Source organism: Hesperophylax consimilis, chromosome 16 (assembly GCF_061612785.1).
Source record: "Hesperophylax consimilis isolate HC1 chromosome 16, BYU_Hcon_1.0, whole genome shotgun sequence".
NCBI lineage: Eukaryota > Metazoa > Arthropoda > Insecta > Trichoptera > Limnephilidae > Hesperophylax > Hesperophylax consimilis.
In genome coordinates, this window is record NC_142851.1 from 19,221,613 (window position 1) to 19,244,343 (window position 22,731).

General features: G+C 38.7%; 1 protein-coding gene across 1 annotated transcript in view; it reads right to left on the reverse strand.

The window, feature by feature from the left end:
* Atg2 (Autophagy-related 2) overlaps positions 1 to 22,731 on the reverse strand; it is a 53,880-nt gene that overhangs the window by 2,336 nt on the left and 28,813 nt on the right. The window contains exons 17-36 of the mRNA XM_089641000.1: positions 21,959 to 22,119; positions 20,965 to 21,167; positions 19,791 to 19,941; positions 18,692 to 18,882; positions 17,624 to 17,811; positions 16,557 to 16,779; positions 16,191 to 16,380; positions 13,890 to 13,994; positions 13,430 to 13,737; positions 12,276 to 12,475; positions 11,469 to 11,639; positions 10,210 to 10,411; positions 8,878 to 9,045; positions 7,341 to 7,503; positions 5,604 to 5,777; positions 4,731 to 4,926; positions 3,817 to 3,963; positions 3,435 to 3,562; positions 2,292 to 2,446; positions 221 to 358 (exon numbers count right to left, since the gene is read on the reverse strand). Of these exons, the coding sequence (XP_089497126.1) occupies positions 221 to 358; positions 2,292 to 2,446; positions 3,435 to 3,562; positions 3,817 to 3,963; positions 4,731 to 4,926; positions 5,604 to 5,777; positions 7,341 to 7,503; positions 8,878 to 9,045; positions 10,210 to 10,411; positions 11,469 to 11,639; positions 12,276 to 12,475; positions 13,430 to 13,737; positions 13,890 to 13,994; positions 16,191 to 16,380; positions 16,557 to 16,779; positions 17,624 to 17,811; positions 18,692 to 18,882; positions 19,791 to 19,941; positions 20,965 to 21,167; positions 21,959 to 22,119 (3,562 nt within the window). The remainder of the gene's footprint in view (positions 1 to 220; positions 359 to 2,291; positions 2,447 to 3,434; positions 3,563 to 3,816; positions 3,964 to 4,730; positions 4,927 to 5,603; positions 5,778 to 7,340; positions 7,504 to 8,877; positions 9,046 to 10,209; positions 10,412 to 11,468; positions 11,640 to 12,275; positions 12,476 to 13,429; positions 13,738 to 13,889; positions 13,995 to 16,190; positions 16,381 to 16,556; positions 16,780 to 17,623; positions 17,812 to 18,691; positions 18,883 to 19,790; positions 19,942 to 20,964; positions 21,168 to 21,958; positions 22,120 to 22,731) is intronic.

The window sequence follows — 22,731 nt, forward strand, 5'->3', positions numbered from 1 at the left end:
ATAGGAGAAAATAAAGCCCTGAGGCAGAATGATCAACTTCTGCAGGGAATACCGGGGCGGTTATTCACTGTTTACCCTCTCCACTTATCCTGCGATGTGTGAAATCATATATGCGACATCCACATACACGGATACTTGCCAACGGACACATGCGACAGCCGCGTACATCAGGTTAAAGCAGAGATTTTATAGAGTATTGTACAGGAGTTAATTAACTAACATCCTTGACGATATGGTAGGCATTGGTGACCCCTTCTCGGATGTCCTGGGGCTGGCGGGGCCGATCCCGTCGCCGGCGTCTCACTGCGCGCAGCCCCGGGTGCGGAGAAACCATGTCGTAGGCCGTTTCTGCCGTGGCCTAGAAACAACAAAAATAATTTTCATCATAAGAAAGAGTGAAGAGTTTTTTTTTTTTTTTTTTTTTTTTTTTTTATAGTGATAACCTCACAAGAGTCCCAACTACTCCCGTCTGGAGCCAGTGAGACTATGGCATCCCCAATTGGGGGGTGTTATGAGGCTGAAGATAAGTGGGGAAGGGATAGAGGAAGGTGGGGAAGTACCTGGCTATTCAGATCTAGTCACTAAACACGGCTAAAGCCATTTGGAGCAACGTTTCAATTTTGAATGGTGGTCTTACACCAGGGCGATACTGGTAGTATCTTCCACTCTGGAACGTGTCGCAAATATACTATATATTATTTTAATTAATTAATTGTGAAATAACACAAATTAATCAAATAAAATTTATTTGCGCACGCCGGGTTCGAACCCGCGACCTTCGGAATGGCAGTCCAATGCGTTACCACTGGACTATGCCGGCCGTCAAAGAGTGGAGATATATAGTAGATGTGGTAGGAATTGGATATTAATGCTGTATCGTTTGTATTGAATGGCATACAAATTCTCGTGTGGCCTAGAGTCAAACCAAATCTTTAGATAATAGTTAGCTCTGTGAAACACAGAGGGCATTAGGAGCATATTTGTGGAACTATCGATATTGCAGGGACCTACAATGTCACGATAAATAATACTGTTATTCAAGGTCAAGGTTTAGAAATATTCCTGTGCTTTCTAATATGGAATAAGTGTTTTGTTTATCCTGGAGTTTTTATTAGAACTATGCATCAGGCACAGGGAGTTAAAACAGATATTTTTTCAAAACTATAATTAAAAGCACAAACAATTTGTTTTTAGTATTTAGTTGCAATATTTACAAAACAAGTCCTAGCGGTGGTGTCCACTTGGTGGTAAGGCAAGAAGACCGAAGATTGTAAAATCTTAACCAAAGTTGAGGAAATGCAGTTACAACAGTTTTTCAGGATACTTTTATCTATTTGTTAAAAAAGTTATTCATAAAATAAATTTCGCAAATGACAAAAAAAAACAGATGAAATGTCGTGTAGTGTTGCCATCATAGGGTGATTTTTTTTTGACATTGGAAAAATGATTGAAAATATATTTAACAATTTATGGCTTGCTAGCGATATTGACTAACTAACTATGTAATTACAGTAGAACCTCGTTAATTCGAAATCTAGGGGACATCAAAAATCAAATTACGAATTTGATTTCGAAACGATTGCCTACGTAATTCTAAATATTAAATATATATAAAAAAAAGAAGCCGAAAATCGAGTTTCTCGGCCGCCCCTTCAAATTCGGGTCGGGTAATTTCATAATAATACGAATTATTCCCGTGTAAATCGAATTTTCGCAGCTGATTACTTGCGCAGTCGGTCCTTCAAGTTCAGTTATTCAAAGTAAATACCACACATTACCAATAAATCAAATTTTCGCGGCCAATTACCAGATAAATTGACGTACAGCCCTTTAAATACGAATATATGAATTAAATTCGTAAAATTACTATTTATTTACGTGTAAATCCAAACTCGGATATTCGACATTCCAGTGAAAATCCATTGAGATTTTCAAAATAATAACACTAATTAGGACGATGTATAACCACGTAAAAATACATTTTTCGGCATTTTTCAGTTTTACGAAATTTTATGATTTATTTTCACAAAAATAAAAATAGGCCGCAACGGTAATCGGCTGCGAAAATTCGATTTACACGGGAATAAGTCGTATTATGACGAATTAACATTGAATACCTATCTGAATCTGAAGGGGTGGCCGAGGAACTCGATTTTGGGGGAATCAATATAATTTTTTTTGTTAAAATTTCAAATAACGTGGGAATTTGTTTATTATTAGAAATTTGAGTTTTGATGTTGTGTGGATTTCAAATTAAAGGAGTTGTACAGTATAAGGTGTGTGAATGTAACCTGTATGAGGTGTATGATCCTGGCCGTGATATCCAGGGCAGCCATGGCGGTGGATGTGGTGAAGGAGGAGGCGCCCCGCTGCAGCCCGCGCACCAGCCGCCCGTCCCTCTGATACTGCTCAATGGGCAACCAGAAGAGGTCCCGGATACCCTGGACTGAATGGAAAACATACAATTATTTTCATTAGGCTAGACCACAAGCAAAAAAGGTGCATGACAGACGCATGTCTCTTAGAAAAAATATTACACAACAGCTGACCCTGTGCAAATTGCAAGTGCGCCACACTTGACTCGGAAAAAGGTGGTCTGTTTGAAGATCGCCTTATGTTAACAAACGTATTGAAATCTTTAGAGCACAGGCGTCAGGTAGGAATGCTGTCCTTATTCTATCGGTATTTCAATGGAAGATGCTCCGAGGAACTGGAGTCATTGATCTCAGTCCTAGTAGTCAGGAAACACGCCAAATGCGCACCCAATATTTGTACATGGTTGACGTTAGTCTCATGAGAACGGGTTGTTTCTATGACTCATTGTTGAATTCAACAGCTTGGCTGTGTAACGATTTGCTGGCTTCTGTGTTTCCTCCCTCTTACAACATGGGTCTCTTCAAGACCCATTTTCAATCCTTCCTCTTCCCAAAAAGACCCTCCATACTGCATCCCATAATATGACATCTGTGGAGGCTAGGGAATGTTCTTGAGTTTTTGGTGGAACTATAAATCTTTAATTATCTTGGTTAAACTGCTTGGCATTGTGCACTGGTGCAGATGGGGCTGTTAGTCTGTGTCCTGGTGCAGATGGGGGTTGTTCATCTGTGTACTGGTGCAGATGGGGGTTGTTCGTCTGTGTCCTGGTGCAGATGGGGGTTGTTCGTCTGTGTACTGGTGCAGATGGGGGTTGTTCGTCTGACTCACAACCAACAATCCTGATTCTACAATAAACTGAAACCCAGGCACAAGTGGTTTTTTCCTGTCCCTTGGAAACCTTATAAGAAAGTTTCTCCATAATTCAATATCGTCAGGTTATTACATATTATACACAACCTTACAATGTTTGCCTTTTTAAATATAAATACATTTAATATCCGAACATACCAGGGTTAAATAAACAATGAATTCAAATAATATAAATGTAGTTAACATACAAAGTTGTAGAAGTGAATACATTGGTCCGACTCCTCCCAGCAAGCCGGGCAGCTGATGTCTCTTGATGTCTCCCAGCCACTCTTGCAGGGCCCAGCGAATTAGGCGGTCCAGGCCTAGAAGGCCGTGTCTGGAAAGCAAGACTCATATCAGGATTTGGTAATGAGCAAAAACACAGAAATACATATTCACAGTACAGAAATCCATCATTATTCAGGCAGGTTAAGTTTCTGCAATATTTTGTTGAGATGTGTTTCCTCATTCTTTCACAGTCTTTTCACACTTCTTCATAGGGCTGTAATAAACTTTGAACACCTCTTTACATTGAGAGAGGGTGAAACTCAAACAGCCTTCGGCAGAGACTAATAGCTGGGATGTCTGTACCTGTAGGACAGCCTCTTGAGGCGCAGCTCCGAGCAGTTGAGCTGTGCCAGGCCCATGAGCAGGCCGGCCAGCGGGCCGTGCGTGAGGTCCACCCGCTTGCCCTGGTAGTCCAGGCGGATGGGCACCTCGGGGCTGAACACCACGTTCCTGGAATAAGACAACTTTACATGAATTCATACTTCTTTGAACAAGGGGGAATTGCTTGATGCAAGAGAGTAGTGGATAATTTGTTTTTATACATTGTCATTTATTTGTGTTCTTATATCTTAGAGAGAAAAAGTGTGGCAAGTCAAGAAAAAGGGGCAAATATAGGGAATAAACACGCGGGAAACGTAAATGAAAAGGGCGAAAGAGCAAGCTCTCTCACAATGGATTCCAGGCATCGATGGAAACAAAATATAAATTTTATTGGTAGGTAATATTTTATTTTATTATTTATCTAATATTTATAATTGTGAATTTTTGTAAATATTTTCGCCCTCGGGTACTGGACCCTTAGTTTTTTTTGTTATAATTTGATGTTTATGTGAAAGTCTGTCATTAGATTTTATTTGTATTGTTTATAAGTTTATTATTTATAGATGTAAAAAAATCTGTTGGTTTTCATAAATAGATAAATAAAATTAAATATAAATTTATTTGACTTTCAATGTGAATATGTTCACTACAGTCGAATGAAATGTTTAACAGCTAATATCTCAGAACTCACTTTTTCAGATTAGCAACAAACACTTTGTATTGAAACCGGTTGTGATGACTTGATTCAACTATATAAAAAATATAAACCTACCTCTTTTGTTTCGAAACAATGTGCAGAATTTATTTCCAATTACTCAAAATATAACTTCTCTCAGATATCTGACCCATAAGTGGTTTTCGATTTGGTTATTTGTGTGAAATATTTCTGCATTTACCTGAAATAAATGGGGGAGTCATCGGAAGGCTCGGGAGTCCCCCTCGGAGTGATGCTGGAACTCCTGCGCCCCCGGGAGCTGACGCTGCTGCCCCGCCCTGCACCCCCCTTCCAATCCTCCTCGAGCAGGATGAGATTATCCGACACCAGCCTTTCTGCCTCGTAGGACCGGAGCATGGGGTTGGTGCTATTGTCATCTGGAAATTGTATTACAACATTGCCATAAGTTGAAAGTTCCGTGAGCGTCACGAGCACACAGACAAATCGCGAGTAGAACTATTTCCTCACAAAGCACTCTTTTTAGGGTGAATTGCTAAATACAAATTCAAAAAACTCTTTCCTCAATTCCACTACCATGGCCCATGGAATGATATTCACTGGTATTGAATATCATTCCGCCTAATGTGATATTCACTGGCATTGAATATCATTCCACATAATGTAATAATTCCCTAGGGAATTAAAAAGAGGGTTCAAATAGAGAGATGAAAAGCAAACTGGCCTGCTGCCTCACACTTAGGAATCCTTTTTGTTCCCTTGAAAATTCGCAGATAGTATATTATTGATTGTATATTATATCGTCTATTGAAATTGACAAATAAACTACTTGTACTTGTTTAAAGTCAATACTGTAAATGAACCATCATCATAAGCAAGTAAATGCGTGTATATCCACAGATAGTTTTTGTCCCGCGTGAATATTTTTACAGATGCTTCTTCCGCGGTATTGATTATGCCAGTTCTCCACTAAAGCAACGCTGGATGCCATTGCTTTGCAGCCACCATCATTCCCATAAAGAAGATCATCATCAGATGATAATAAGTAAATTAATATTAGACCGCAAAAAAAAACCAAATTAAAAACTAGACTCACCGTCATCCCGTATAGAGATAGAGTCTTCACTCTGGCAGTCGCTGCTGACCATCAGGTCGGGTTCGCGAGGGCCCAGCCCCATGACGGGAGGCGCGGGAGGGTGGCGGGGAGAGCCTCCCCCGATGCTGTGTAGCGACTGGCTGGACCCCGACTGGGCCGAACTGAGGGACGAGTCTGGAAAGGTTTTGAAAAGATATTGGTTTGGTTATAGTTATGGAATAAAGTAATAGGTATATGATTTAAAGTAGTTGAGCTATTGGTATTTTGACGGCCTCCGTGGTCGAAGACTTATAAGCCGAAGGTCGCGGATTCAAATTCCGGTGTGTGCAAGTAATTTTTTTATTAATTTTCATATCTACCGGTTTCGCTTCAGTTAAGCTTCATCAGTCTTGTTCCAATCTCCGTGTGACTGTTTTTATGCAACTCACCTCTCCATTGTAACCTGTAGGCTGCTGCCATCGCCGCGCCCTCTATTTCTAAGTTTAGTGGTGGTAGATTCAGCAGCAATCCCATGGCTAGTATTGGAGTGGTTCGCATGGCTCCTGTGATTCCCTGTGAGTCCCTGTATGTGGTTGAGTGTGGCTATCACTGTTTTCAGTATTGTTCTCCTCCACCAGACCAAGGTTGCATGCATGATTCTTGGTTTTACAGCCATTGCATCGTTTTAGGTTTGAGTCTCCACGTTCTGCCGCAGATTCGCTTAGTTGCCCACATTAGAGCACATGCCTTTCTGCCTACAGTTTCCACCTGGTTTTTCCAGCTCAGTTTTGCATCTATGATGACTCCGAGGTACTTAACAGTGTCTGAGGGTTCTAGCTCCTTTCCATAGAAGGTTGGATTGCTCCATCCCTCTAATTTCCTTTTGCGAGTAAAGATCACCAGTTTTGTCTTGTCTGGGTTGACTGACAGCCCTGTTTCTTCACACCGTTCTTCCACTGTTGCTAGTGTTGACTGTATAAGGCCTCGAATTGTGTCTGCATCCTAACACCTTATTATGGTTGCGGATGCCATCCGCATACCCTTGTGTATAAAATGCGCCTGGTAGGTCATAGTCGTTTTCCCGGTTTAGGTATTTTCACTACCCTGGTTTTCTTCCATGATATGGGAATGTATCCGAGGGCACAGCATGCCCTCAGGATCTTAGTCACAGGAAGTAGGATTTTATCTAGGCCCCTCCGTAGAAGTGCCGGAAAGATTCCATCCTCTCCCGCGCTTTTAAATTGGTCAAACCCATTGATGGAGTAACTATTCTAGCTGCAGTGTCCCAATCCTTACCTTCCCGTGTAACTCGGGTCGGTGGTGGACCGGTGTCACTTGCTTCTAACTTTTTGTAATTCGGAAAGTGTTTCCCCAGCAGTTCCTCCCAATTGTGCGCTAAACAAATTTTATTTGATAAATTGTGTTATTTCACAAATTACTCATTTAAAATAATATATAGTATATTTGCGGCAAGTTCCAGAGTGGAAGATACTCTCAGTATCGCCCTGGTGTAAGACCACCATTTAGAATTGAAACGGTGCTTGAAATGGCCTAGGCCATGTTTGGTGACCAGATCTGAATAGCCAGGTACTCTCCCACCTTCCTCTTCCCCTCCCCGCTACATCCAGCCCCACAATATATCCTAATTGGGGATGCCATAGTCTCACCGGCTCCAGACGGTTGAGAGCAGTTGGGATTCTTGTGCAGTTTCACATAAAAAAAAAAAATTATAATTTCATAATCTGACTGTATTGTTACCTCTGGGGATATCAGCCTCAGCCAGCTGTGTAAAGAAGGAGATGAGGAAGAGCAGGGCGTCCTGGTCGATGTTGAAGCGCAGCGGCAGCAGGGACACCTTCAGGCAGCACTCGGGAGCGGCGGCCCGACCCTCGGGACGCAGGTGCACCGCTTTCACCACCACCTAAAACATTAAACAATATTTTTTATTTTAATACAACACTAGACACCCAACTCCTTCCAACTATGGAATCCCCAATTGGGAATGTTCTGAGGCTGAAGGTAGTAGCGAGAGGAAAGTACCCGACTAATCAGAAAATAATGTTTTGATTTTTGAATGGTAGTCTTTCACCAAGGAGACAATGAGAGTTTCTACCACTTTGGAACGTGTAGCAAATAGTATACTATAATACAGTAGAACCCCGTTAATTCGAACCCCGATAATTCGAAAAAAACATGTGGTTCGAAATTTTCGCAATATCTGAATTTAAAGGGTCGGTTGTGGCAGAAATCGGCCGAGCATTCTCGATTTACACGGAAATATATCGTATTTTTGCGAATTTATTTCGAATATCTGAATTTAAAGAGCCGACCGCGATGGAAATCTACCGCGAAATCTTGATATTACGCGGAAATATATCGTATTTTTATGAATATCTCAATTTAAAGGGTAGGCCGCGAACGAAATCGGTTACAAAATCTCGATTTACGCGTAAATATATAGCATTTTTACGAATTTATTGCGAATATCTAAATTTAAAGGGCCGGCCGCTACGGTAATCGGCCGCGAAAATAAAGAAATAATTGGTATTAATACGAATTTACTCCTAAAATACCACCCGGATTTGAAGAGGCGGCCGAGAAAATCGATATTTAGCGTATTTTTTTTTTTTTTTTCATAAAATTTTGAATTACGTGGGAATTTGTTAATTCGAAATGTGATTTTTGATGTCCGGTGGATTTCGAATTAACGAGGTTCTACTGTATATACTTTTTATTAATTAATTGTGAAAAACACAAATTTATTTGCGCAAACTGAGATTTGAACCTGTGACCTCTAGATTTTTAGTCTCAGGTTCTTAACCACACACGTACGCCGTGTAGTATGCGGAATATACACTGGTGCGATTTTCGGCGTATTATGCCAAGTTTGCAAAAATGTTTCGAGCGATCGCTCGTCATAATGGGTCATATTTATTGAACCTAATAATATTGGATAAACAGCTAAATATTTGTGAATTCACTGGCTTTAAACCTCAGTAAGTAGTTTCTATATTAATATTTTGAGGAATGATATTAATTAAATAATATGATAAATGTATAAAAAATACATTCAAATTTCGAACAGATAATCAATTTCATGAAAAAGACCAAAAATGTAAATTAGTGACAAATAAGTTTTCTTTCAAAGTAGTTCACCTCACTTCCTGGTATTTTCCATTCAGTATAACTTTTCTTTCTGTTACCTTAGGTTCGTCATTTATGAGAAAGCGGTAGAGGTTCCAACAGAGCTATCAACGCGCCTAGCTATGCCTTTTTGAATGCTAATTTAGCTTACCATGTTTGCATGCTTCCTCTTGGGCCGCTGCTCTGAGGTGTACTGGTACAGGAACTTATTGATCTGACTGGAGGCCAGTCGGTCCCTGATCTCCACCGAGGACACTACCAGCACCTGGCGTGATGCTGCACTGCCACCGGCCGGGTAAGTCTCGTGGAGGAACTGGACCTTGAATTAGAAGAAAACAGAAAACAGATTAAAAAAAAAGAAAAGAAGTATTCCGGCATTCTTCAATTGTTTAGATTTAAGATGGAAGTTACTCTGAATACCGTAATAATGCTAGACCACTATTAACCGTTTGAGTGCCAAAAAAATTCATACAGTTGCTTGTAAAATGCCACCAAAAAAACATTATTTTTTATGAAACTATATATTTTTTTAAAACTCTTTGAATTTTCAAGGATTTCGATGATTTTTTCGGTGTTTTATTAAAGAATATTGGTTTAGAATCACGCGGAGGAGGATCCCGAAGTGAGGCGTTTCGAAAAAAATGAGAATTTTACGTACAGACGTACGCGCGAATCAGAACACGACTGACGCAATCGACGGAAATCGACGATCGGCAATCTTCGTTAAAACACGAATCAACGAAAATCGACGATTGGCACCCAAACGGTTAAAAAGCAAAATGTTCCTTGAAATGGCTGTTCCCAGATTTTAAAGATTTGATGATCTGCCACGGCTAAGTGATTATCGATATTTCGATATGAGCAAAAATAAATGTTATTTCACATATAATTATTGTAAAATGATTAGAAATAGTAATTTCAGTTGCGTATCTGTAACTCCAGTTCAATGAACTCTAGAACTCGGATTCGCTTTGAATTTAGAAGCCATTTTTAAAATTGGAACTGTTTGTTTGAACAAATTCAGACAAGCAACAAGTACCTACCCATATCGACGGCAGAAAGGCTAATTGATGTAAACAACATTTTTAGATTTTCATTTTCTGATGCAACTTTTTGAAAAAAAAAAAAAACTGAGTCAATATGTATACTCGAGGTTTATATCATATGATGAAAATTATGTCAACTCGGTCGGTGGCTGAGTTGACATCGCGTTTGGGTCCCACCCAGGCTTAGTGTGGTCAGTTCGTCGGCTGGCTAAGTCCTCCATCACAACACAAGCAACATTTTCCACTTACTGTGGTGGTAGTGGGAGATTTTCAAATATTGTCGGGTTATTCGTAACCCGGGAATGTTTCTTTCTTTTAAAAAAAAAGATAAAGTTTTTTCATTCCTTTACTTCCCAGCCTTTCTCTTCCCCTCCAATGTGTAATCTTTCCGCCGCAAAAGACAAATGAAAACCGCAATAAACTGAAATTTTCCTTACCTTGTTCAGCTGCAGCTCCATCAGCACGTCGTGTCGTCTGCCTTTCCCTCCTCTCAAGGCCCAGGGCCCCCCGCTCCCACTCGGTGCGGGGGCCCCTGTCCCGTGGGAGACCGACTCACTGCTCTTGTTGTAGGATACAGAGCCCCAGAGGCCCCCGCGCAGCGGAGACTGCGGCAGCACATTGTAGGGGTCACGCTCACCTCTAAAAATTAAAATTACGCACATAAAATTAAATTGTTCTTGGAAAGCGAGCAACACTGCTTTAAACTAAATAGTGTGTCGGAGATGCCAATCGGGTGCGCAAGATTTGTATGCATCGTGTGTCGGAAACGGCAGTATCTTTTCACGGGTTTTTATACTTTATGCGCATAAGAACTACACATAATAGCCGCCCGAGTACACTCGAATATTATGTGCGAAATTTCCAACACCCGAAATAACTCGGGCAAATTTTACTTGCAGAAAAGACCACTAGCGAATATACTCATTTGTTTAATTAGGTGATTAATTATGGTGATTAGGTGATTCAATTTTTATTGATTTTATCCATAATCTTTTATATATAGTATTATAACCCATTATTAATGATTTTTTTTTTAGATTTCTTTTATTTCTGGCCCACCTATGCACGATAATATCAACTTTCAGTCCCATCTGAGTGCCGTAATGCTTTTATGAAGGATATATATGTTCAGTAAATAAAATTCATCCAAGAACAAAAAAAAATTAATGAAGGGGCTAAATTTGCCAAAACATCGGCATCATGACACTTTCTGTCCGTTGAGTGCAGAGTGCCAAATATAGGCTGGGCCAAAGAAAACATCTCATAAAAATAATAAACATCATGAAATTATGATAAAACTATAAACACACCTAAAGAATTGAAACATGTTGGTAGCATATTAAATAAAATTAACCATAATTGCCTGTAACTAAAATAACCGGAAGAGAAATATTGCATTGCTTGAATTTCGGCACAAGTCAGGTGACACATTTGAAATTGGTGAACGCCGTAGCAAAAATATTACCGATTTTCAAAGTTACATGTATGTATGTATTTACAGGTATAAAAAAATGCCTTTTCAGCCTTATGTGGCTGGATTGTTTGAACGCAAATACCACAGCCTTAGGCATAAGGCACCAGAGGAGAACAGTACAAGACTAACAGAAGTGGAGGCGTTTCTTGAACGTGATCAAGACTTTCTAAGGGTTCTAGCGTCGATGATGTATGTAATGCTAATGAAAAATATGATTATTACCTGTGTGCAAATGTGGGTGAGTGTGGGGTATCATCAGCGATGGTGACAGTCTTCCTGGCGGGGCCCAGGGATCCCCCGCGGGGACCCTCCTTGCCGTCCTTGTCCCGCGGGGGAGACAGGTCGTGGCCTCCGTACATGTGCCACACCACTGTCATCTCGCGTAAAGTGTACCTGGAGGGCGGTTATCAATGTTACAAGACTAACAACTATTTATTAACATTTGAGAGCTCTTTCAGCTTGCGATGACATTCTGAAAGGTAAACTGCTTAAAATTACTTGCGCATACATTATAAGTGGGTAATTTATACAGCACGGTTTTTGTAATTATAAGTGGATAGACAGTTTTTAGTAAAAAAATTCATACAAATAATATTGTCCCTGGCCATGAGCCTAAAAAGCCCTTGACGGAGTTAATCGAGAACAATTTTAAGACACGGGGTGACGGGGAGAGATGTATGAAAAATGCCAAAACCTACATAAATTTTTTAATGCCATATCCCATTCCTTGTCTCATAAAATACCCCAAAAAATCATAAACTGCATTAACAAGATGAAAATAAAATTATAATAATTCATTATCACCACTTTGCATACAAATCATTTCAAAAGTTTGTCATACAAGTTGGCTGCCAGGCAATTTCTCCTAAACGAACAATATGGGGGTATTTTTATTTTGAAAGTGATTATTTTAAAAACCATAAATTTTAGAGCTTTAAATATGTATGTAGTTGCATTGAAATGAATTAGGCAGAAATAAACTGTGCAAATTTCACAATAGATGATGACAAGTAAAATGGTGATAATTACCTCAGAACAGCCATGGGGAAGTTCTTGGGAGGCTTGAGCAGGTCCGTCTTGCCTGTGGGCACACTGAAGTGGTTGTCAATGATGTAGGGGGGATCCTTGGTGAGCCAGTGCACCTCTGGCTCCGTGCTGGCGCCAGGGATGATCTCCTCACCGAGGATACAGAATTCATCATCGGTGTTCTCCCCAGAACTCTTACGTCCCTGTGAGAATTCAAATAAGTTAAGTTATTTTATATTCACCTACAATAATAATAATAACTGGATAATTTGTATGGCGCCGTTTTTGTGAAAAATCACCACAAGGGCGCTTTATGGCACCAATCTCCTTAAGAGCGCTTTATGGCACTAATCTCCTGCCTTGATGGGAAGAAGGCTCAGTTACCTGGGGTACATTCATTACAACAGTAATGTCTCAATTACTACACCGGTCAACATTACTGAAGGGACTGGGCTACAGTTAATATAGTAAATATTTACATGCACTTTTTGGCAAAATAATATATTTACATATATATATTTTTACATTAGCTCCACACAGGAGAGGCTCTGAAAATAATTTAATAATAATAGAAAAATAATTTTCATCACAGCCTATGTCATCTTTGGGGATACACTGTGCGGAGGGTTTTTTTAAGGAAAGAAAGAAGAGGAAGATCTGGGAAGGAAAAAGGTACGAGAGATGGGTAGGAAACTGGGGAACAGTGTGTCCAGGAGTGACGGGTGTTTGAATTCATCCCTCCAACTGTGTTGCAAGGCGATAGGTTGAGAGAGCCTGTAGAGGTAAAAAGATCTCCCACAACCAGTCTCTCCAAATCCGGCCCGCCACATAGTAGGTGGGAAATACTAAAAAATTCTGAAAAAAAAAATGTGTGATAAAAAAAAAACATTTTGGCCAAAACAATTTTTTAATATTAGCACTTAGGCACACTCAAAATTCACAAGACACGACTAGCTCAAATGACCAATGACCGCACAGGAAGTTCTGAGAGAATTAATTTCCCTCATGGGAATTATTTGGGGATGCTGTGTGCAGGGTATTTAATTCCATCGATCATACCGAAAATATCTCCCTTTCTGATATTCACGAGAAAGAAAGAAAGGTCATAAAAGAGTTCTCGGCTTCAATTTATTATTATCACGCTACTACTACAGTACCTGAGACTTCTTAGCAGCAGAAGCGTCCAACTTTCTCTTCTCCTCCTCCACGCTGTAGTCCCCCAACTCCCGCGCCACCAGCGCTATGGGCCCCCCTTCCTCCTCGGCGCCCCCGAAGCGCAGACTGTTGGCGGCCTCGTCGCTGAGGTACTCTCCAGAGGTGGGTTCGCAGTCGGCAAAGTTACCACCCGTCAGATCCGTCGAGGAAGAAGTGGTGGAAACCGGCTTGACAGCTTTGGATTCGTCTGGGAAGAAAAAAATCTCAACACCCTCGTGGTCGGCAGAAGGATTTTTTTCTTGGTTTGAGGCTGCATTGAAGAAAAAATTCATTTAAATTCAATAGATTTATCCAACCCGACGACGCATATAAAGGAAAAAAAAATAATGTTACATATCTTGTATCCGCAAGAAAATAAAAAGAACAATTTTTTTTTAAAGTAAACGAATAAATGGTTCTTACCGTTAGAGCTCACACTCTCTTTCATGGCTTCGGCCATCATATCATTGACTTGTTGTACTTGACTCTTGGACAGGTCTCGAATCTCTTCCGGACGATCCAAAACACCTACAACAATATTAATTATTACATATATGAAGAGTTTCAGCAAAGTCACACCTCAATGGGAAATAATAGTTGCCGTAAATAAATAGAAAAAATTATTTTTCTATTTTTAATCTTCCCGTGGCCAAAGTGTAGTTATTCCTAAAAAAAATACCATTTTTTAAATTTCATATTGCTGAAATTATTATAAATTTTATAAAATTTTAGGAAATAATTATTACAATATTATGTGACATTAATTTATTTTTCATAGAAAGTGAAGAGAATTCTGAATCTTATTTCAGGTTTTATTTATTTATTTATTTATTTATAAGTACATGTTACATGATTAATAAATTTATTTAGAGAAGATACATTAGAACACCATACTAGGCAGCTGCCTGTTTCATGGTGCCCAATGGAGGAATGGTTAGTTAGAATTTACGTCTAGTGTAAACATATTTTGGTAGAATAATAAAATAAAAAAATTTGGTAAAAAAATGTTTTCAATAACTCACAAAGTTTTCTATAAAAATACATAATCTATTTTATTTTTTATTTTTTTATTGTTGATACATTTTTTTACAATATTTCATATTTCAATTCAGTAATGTTGGCCTCACTGGGTTGTTTACCCGTGCTGAGGCCCCCATTTTATAATTTAAGAATTTATACATTTAAAAAAAAAAGAAAAACAACATTAAAATAAAGATAAATTTAAACTAAAAATAAAGATTAAAAATTAAAATATAATTATAACACTAAAAGAAAAATATTAAAAGAGAATGTAAATCGGCATTTATAACAGGGTGTTAACCTTTTGAACACCAGACCCTTTTTGAGGGAAATCAAAAATAAACTCTAAAGTGTTTCACGTGTAAGCTATTCTGATAAAAACTTGTATGTACTTTCTCAAGACGTGCAGGTTTAAAACGCATATCGAAAAATTCCAGCTAGGGCGAAATTCCAATGCCAGCAGTGCACAAACTGCTTGTCGGTGGAAAAAAATCTTGTCACTGGTGCACGAACGGTTTTCCAAAGGTTAAGGTACGTACTTGACTTACTTTAACCAGTGATTCCTGATATTATTTGGAGTAAAAAATGTCAATGAAATTTTGGTCTCTGGTGACATTTTCTTTTTTTTCAACAAAAAACAGAAAACAAGTAGGAATTGGACAGCAATGTGAAGGTTGGGCGGTTACTCGACAGAATGACCAATGACGACACGCAGAAGAATTTACAAAAATATTGTTTTTGAAAAAAAAAAACATAAAAAGTCGCCGCAGTACATTTTTTTTCTCAAAATAATAACAGGAATCAAGTACGTCCCTTAACACCCTGTAAATAAAAATGAATGTTTCTTTGTTTGTCTCATTTCTATACCATTCATCCAATTGCAATGAAACTTTCAAAATTTGTCCCAGTTCGATTATCTTATTAGTGTCAGGAGTGTTCCGAGAGGGGTTTGAATGGGAGAAGAAGTCGGGGACGCCCGTGCAGACTTAACGCATTATTTCTGAACTGAATTAAAGTGCATTATGTACAAAATATTAATATACAAATTTAAATTCACAAATTTCCACAGGATAACTCAAATATGATGGTAACATTGGCGTGTCACCTTGGCATCGAAAGGAAGTTTGCGAGCTTGGAAGACTTGTAGCGTCGAGAAAAATCTAGATTAACTAATTAATAATAAACCGCTCGACCTACTTAGTACCTACTCCCGAATTATGTACCTGCAGTCCAAATCGCATGGTAAACAAAGTAATCTACGTACTACAAGCACCTACCTGTCTAACGACGACAATAATATCGCAAGTCGGTCTTACACATTACGAGAACTCGCCAGAAGGTTCGAGTCTACGGCCTAGGCATAATTGCCACGCCGTCGAAACTTCGGGAAAGGGCCAGACCGAGCGAGTGGTCTCGATTTAGTTGCCATTTAACTACCTGCTGTTGCCACCGACCGAACAATATAAATAAGCCCGACGCAGCGAGCATATTATTAGTATTCAGTATTTACTATCGTCGGCTGCACCTACCTACGAGTACTACGACCTAGTTTCGCGAGCATTCCATAGTATTTGTGCATAAATAAACGTGAAATATTGTGATTGTAAATCAGCTTTCAACTAATCAATAAACGCTATACCTGAGTTGGAGAGATCTTTCATTTATACACCACGATAACTACAGACTAATTAGAATTATCCCTACCGATGAGGTCTTCCTCCAGGCTGTTGTCCCGGTCAGGTTCCCCCTGTGGGTCCTGCGAGGGAGTCAGGTCTCCGTCCCCGGCCAGGTAGTCGATGAGGCGGCAGAGGGCCGAGAAGGAGTCGGAGCATGTACGCACATGCACCACGTTGTTGGAGGCGCGCAAGTCCACGCGCGGGGCCGTCGCTATGTCCTGGAAGAGTATCATTCATGAACATGAAGTGCTGTCAGCACAAGAGTATAATTCAAATAAAGCAAGCAATAACGTCAATTTTTGGAGTTGACGGTTTTTGACAGAATACCCACGATCTATATATAATTGGACAAAATTTGGTTTTCTAACTGAAAAAGAAAAATCAAGTTATGTACCATATCGTTAAGCCTCAGTGACAGCTCAAAAAGTCCCAGATCGATAACTTCCACATAGTCCTTCTTCAGGTCCACGGGGGCGTCGCTGAAACCCTCTGCTATGAAGAGAGCGCACTCCTCCGCTATGAATCGCAAGTTGGAGGCGTTGCTCTGGGCAACAACATTGGAGGAAACGCTGAAGCTGCCGAGAGTGGCGACCGTGCGCAGCGGGAGGTGCAGCGGCCTGGAAATAACAAAATTGAATGATTTAGTCATATAATTTTACATTAACTCCACACAAGAGAAAAAATAGTTTCCCTCAGGACCAGTGTCATCTTGCTGTGTGAAGGGTTCTTTTGAGGGGAGGGAGGAGTTAACATGGGTCTTAAAGAGACCCATATTGTAGGAAAGAGGAAACACATCTTGTACTTATTTGAAGCAATATTGAATATTACTATTTCTGTGTGTTGTCTATGGTATACTGGAAATTTTTATAGTAACAGACATTTAATAAATAATTTTTAAGATGTAAACAGATTTAATTCAATTATTAGAAAATAATTTAAAATGGAGTCTACACAGTACAAAACATTATCTGGAATATTCCATGAAAGGAACTTCAGTGATATCTTAAGGTATTCGATAGAAGCTTAATCAAGCTAGCGGCTAAACATGTTAGCTGATTGCAGGGAGTTCAAATTAAATTAAATTTAAATCAAAAAAAGCAATTACTTACAGCTACCCAAATTTGGGTAGCTATCGCTTAAGGGCATTAGGGGTTCTATCCAAATTTGGGTAGTTATCGCTTGAGTGGTTATATATCTTGACATATGTACAGGGTGTTAAGGGATATACATGACAAACTGGAAAAGCGCTTCTTAACCATATTTGGAGTAAAAAATGTGAATGAAATTTTGATTTCCCAAAAAATATCAATTTTTAAAAAGTTGTTGATATATTGATGTTGCAAATATAAAAGTATTCATCATATCTATGTTTGAGTCTGCTTTTCAAAAACCGCTTGACAATTCTAAAACTAAAAACCTTCAATATTTTATTTGATTCGATAAATTAAATAATATTGTTACCTGTAGTCAACCGCACAATCCCAAAGGTGCACATGCATCTCCGTGATAACAGTGCTGGGTTCATATCCCGGCACGGGATAGTCCATCACGTCAAACATGTCCATTACCTGGCTTAGCACGCTATGACGCGAGGCTGTCATGACGTGCCGTAGTGTGCAATTGGAAATTCCGGCTGTGACTCGAATGGTCTGGAATGAGTAAGAATATGCAAGTTAAAACCATTTCATAATGATCTTTTAACCCTTAGTGTGCCGTGTGCCGGCTGACACTATTTTCGTAATAATTTAATTGTTTTTTTGCAAAATTATGTTTTTGAAAATAACCTCTCAATGTGACTTTTTTTAAAGTTAATTCTCTATACATTTATAGTGATTTTGAATACAGTAGTAATTCTATTAACACCTCAGGTTAATTTTTTCAGTTTTGTGCACAAACAGCTGGTACCCGTAGAGTCAATTGTGTCCCCCCGCCATAGTTAGAAATATGAACTAAAGGATATTAAAAAGAAAAAACACCAAGCTTTATATTCAAACATAGAAGTTAAGCACAGAATAATTAAAATGTACACCTCTATGAAACCAAAGGTTCTAACGGCAATTCGAGAAAAAATTATGAAATTTTATGAATTTTGAATTATTTTTATATGAAATGACAATGAGTGGCTATAATGTTTAGAATACATTTGTATATTAAAATATGTGTTTTTTTGTTTGTTATCGGTAATTTTAGTTTAGTGATTAGATGAAAAAATGTAAGGCGAGCCATTTTATTTTTATGTTTGCATTCAAAATTTTAATATTTCAAAAATTATGTTTATTTCTAATAATAAATATTGAATCTGTATTTTGTTACTTTTCAAAAAAAAAGTTTTTAGTTTTCAGATATGTTCAGAAATATTCCATTTATTTGGATTTTTTTGAGAAGTGGAAATACACACAAATTCTCTGACTTTCTGACAGCTTCTTTAAGAAATATAATGGTCAATATGTCAGAAGCTTGAGGGGTTAAAAGGACAGATAATTAAAAATGTTTTTGAGAGAGCTAATAAAATGTAAAAACTTTGCTCACCTTGAAGTTGGGATAGTCTTTGCTAGGCTGAATGCTCAAGGCCACGCTGAGCAGGTCCCTGTGGGGCCCTGTAGGGCTGTCTCGCACCCGTGCCCCTGCCCCCGAGGGGCCTACACAGGGCTTCAAGTGGCTAGGCAAGGGGCTGCCGTACTGGCGGAGGGGGGCTCTCTCTTGCGGCATGGGGATGAGGCCTAAATGGATATAAGAGTAGAATGTTATAAGCGAAAAGAAACAACTAAATAAATTTTTAAACGGACCTCTTATGTCGAACACCATTTTGAGCACCCAAATGGGGGGTTTAGATGTAACAGAAACATAGTTTTGATATAAACACACATAAAGATTGGTATGCTTATATGCCCAACTGTATCTCTTAAAAGGCTGTATGTACGAGATAGTGCTTCATGTCACTAATACAAATGGTTATGGCATCACCGAAACCAAGATTAACTCAAAACACCAGTTTTTGTAGTTAGGCCCCTTTGATCCTAAGCCCCCGAAATAATTGTACATTATTTGAGTGAGAAAGAAAAAGGAATAAAATCATATATTGGTGTGCTGTATTTCGATCAAGGGCAGATATACACTGCATATAAGGCTAGAGTTTTAATTTTGCGGAAAGGTTTAGAGATGCGAATTATAAATCCAAGCATTTTGTTAATGAGTAAATTTGATTAAAATTTAGATATCAATTTGATAATTGAGTATATTTTTTAATCCTCTGCATTTGCAAGGTTATTTGCATGTCAAATATCATAATATGTATACCAAGTACTAACGATCCCAAAAGAAAACCTTGTGGCACATAGAAGGGTATGATAATAATAGCTGGGCTTAATTCCCACCACTGAATTACACGAAATCTAGAGTAGATTCTCTGGACACATGAAATAGTATAATGTCTTATCTTCGCTTCTCATTGCTGACATTTTGTGTCGAAATCAGTTCCTCCTTTCATAATGTTTGCTTATATTTCATGAACTAAAATGACACCTCAAGGAGGTTATAATCCTTCTCAAACAAGATCCAAAGATCCCAAAATAAAAAGGGTAACAATAATAATTAATGGTATTGAACCAAGTTCATTCTGAAAACTTACCGCAGTGCTGCAGTAGGGCATGGCCGGCCTGCAGGGACATAAGGGCCCGTTTGGGGTTCCCCCCCACTCCGGCCACATGGCAAAGGGACACCCCCCCCACAGTCAGGGCCACCTCCCCCTGTTGGACTGGCAACACCAAGTTTTGGGAGTCCTAAAACACAATAATTATTATTGGCTTCCATTGAAGAAGTATAATTATATCCGGTATTCCTCAGGGGCGGCACTTGGGACCACTTTTGTTGTTACAGTGTATGAAAAGAACCAAATGAAAGCATTTGGCTTACATTCGAGACAACTTTTTAACTACTATTTATTTTTATCTAATAATAGATGACGTGTACCCGGCGTTGCTCGACTTTTCTCTACTTTCAATAAATATAATATCCATGTATTATATGTATAAACCTTCCGGAAGAAATTCTCTAAATGATAGTGAAAACCCTATCAAACTCCTTTGCATAGTTGAGAAGAACTAAGCGCACAAACAAACGCGGATAGTGACTTTGTTTTATACTATTTAGAGATTCAGAACCACTTGTAGGGTAATGTTACTCTTGTGGAGAGGCTATGAAAAGAGCAATTTGATACACAAATATAGTATGAAAGCAATTAACTTACTTTAGACACAGATTGCAATTGATGTACATTAGGCATTCTTTAGGGTTGGCAACTAGGACCACTTAGAGGCTAATGATACTATTGTGGAGAAGGTTATGAAAATACGTAGTGAAATTCAAAACTTTCCATAAAGCAAGCATCCATTGAGAAAAAAATAGTTATTATAATAATAATAACATAGCATTTATATAGCGCAGTTTTGTGTTGTTTCACTTCAAGTGCGCTTGATTATATCTGTCATTCCTCAGGGATGTCATATTGGACCACTTATAAGTTAACCTTATCTATGCAGATATATCGCATATACATATGTTATAATATTATGATAGACAAGATTAAGCAAGAAGCTCCAAGTGAGCAAACCACGCCAAGAGAAATGTTGTAGTATGAGGATGTTTTCATCCGATATATACTCAGCAATTAATGATATGTCATGCTAAAGGAGAAAACAAGTATTATGAGAAGTTAAGCATTGGACATAATATATGATTTTAACAGATCTGATCCGACTGATCAAGACATTAAAATAGAAATCAAATAAAAACATAATTATTACCCTAACGGGAGTGTACAAAGTGACTAATCCTTTCCCAATCTGCAGATGGAAGCAGGTATTATTTATTTTTCCCACCCTCTCCTTCATGTCCAGTGCCTTGGCAGCAGATTTGGACTTGCGTTCTTGCCTGGCTTTCTGGTCATACACCGAGTAGTAGATGTTGTTGCTCTCGGATGAGGACGATGATGATTCTGAATCGGAATCTGGAAATAGAACACATAAAAAAAATTGTTTGTGTCCCAAGACTAAAAACTTTATTTGTTTTTTTTTTTTCTGTAAGAGTGGTAAATACTTTCAGTGTCGCCCTGCTAAAACACAACTATTAAGAATCAAAACATTGCTTGAAATATCTTAAGACGAGTTTGATGACCAGATTTGAATAAAATTCAACATCCCCATCTTTCTCTTTCCCATCTCCTTCTCCTACCCACTACTTTCAGCACTACAACATACCCCAATTTGGGATGAAATAGTCCCACTGGCAGTTGGGGCTCTTGGCGCTCTAAACGGCAACTAGGAATTCGAAAAAGTCACATTCTGATGTACTAGACCTTTCACCTATTATAATAAAAAGTACATCGGAATGTGACCTTTGCAAAATTCCAGCTGCCTTTTTTTATGAAGTATATATTTCATAAGTTTTATGGGTATGAAGGGGCGACAGAGAAGACAGTTGGCCAGACATCACAGTAATGGGCCTTACAGACGACTTAATTTGGTTGAGCGGTTGTTGTCAATCTGGTTGAGTTGAATGTAAAGTTGAACCATGTGAAGATGTGTTGCATGCAATTAGGTTAACACTCAACGGTTGACACACAGTGGTTGAACTCACCAGATTGAACGGTCTGTAAGGCCCATAAGTTGACACTCAATATTTTTTATAGTGAAACCCACTTACAAGGTTCCCACATAAGAAGTTTCATGCTTCATGCTGTTTTTTTCCATAAGGTACTGTAATATCCACATCCCCAAGTAGTTTGTTTGATTCACTCACTGTAGTTGATGGCGCTCTTGCACATGGCAAAGGTGCTACCGCGGGAACCCTGCAGGCCTGGAGCGCCCGGGGGTCGAGGGGCGGGACGTGGGGCTGAGCCCTCCCATAGCAGAAGGTCTGAGTTGACACGGTTATACAGCACCTCATACAAGTGCTTGGAACTGTAAACAAAAGGTTTAAGAGTTATACCAAATTTCAACTGAAAACAGTAAAAATAATATGCAATAAAATAACTTTAAAAATGAACTCCGTGCAGAAGTTGACACGAGTCAGTTCCATTTAGGTTACTTGGTGCCTGTACAGTGAAACCTGCTTAAGAAATTTGGTTTTTTCCATCCTCGAAGACTGCAATCCTACATACATATTGTAAGGTTTTCTTTGTTAAACACTTGTTAAAAACTTCTTAAGAGTATTTCACTGTGTTCATCATGGTTCCATGATAACTCAACACAGTGATTATTCAACACACATTTAAAAAGTGATAGTCATTAAAAACGATGATTTTTAAATTTTTTTTTAACCTAACCTACTTAACCCAGTTAAAAAAGTTTTTGTTTTATCACTTTCCATGACTTTATATAACTTTTTAAAAATGTGATGAATTATCATTTTGATGATTTATCCGGTCACCGTTCATCAAATGTGGAGATGCTGGGTGGCGTACCTTCCCTCAGCTAGAGCTCTTGAGCAAATATCTCCCGGATGATATTCCATACAAATCAATATTTTAGAGCAAACTCATGTTTGATACACAGGAGAAGGCAAAATGGAAG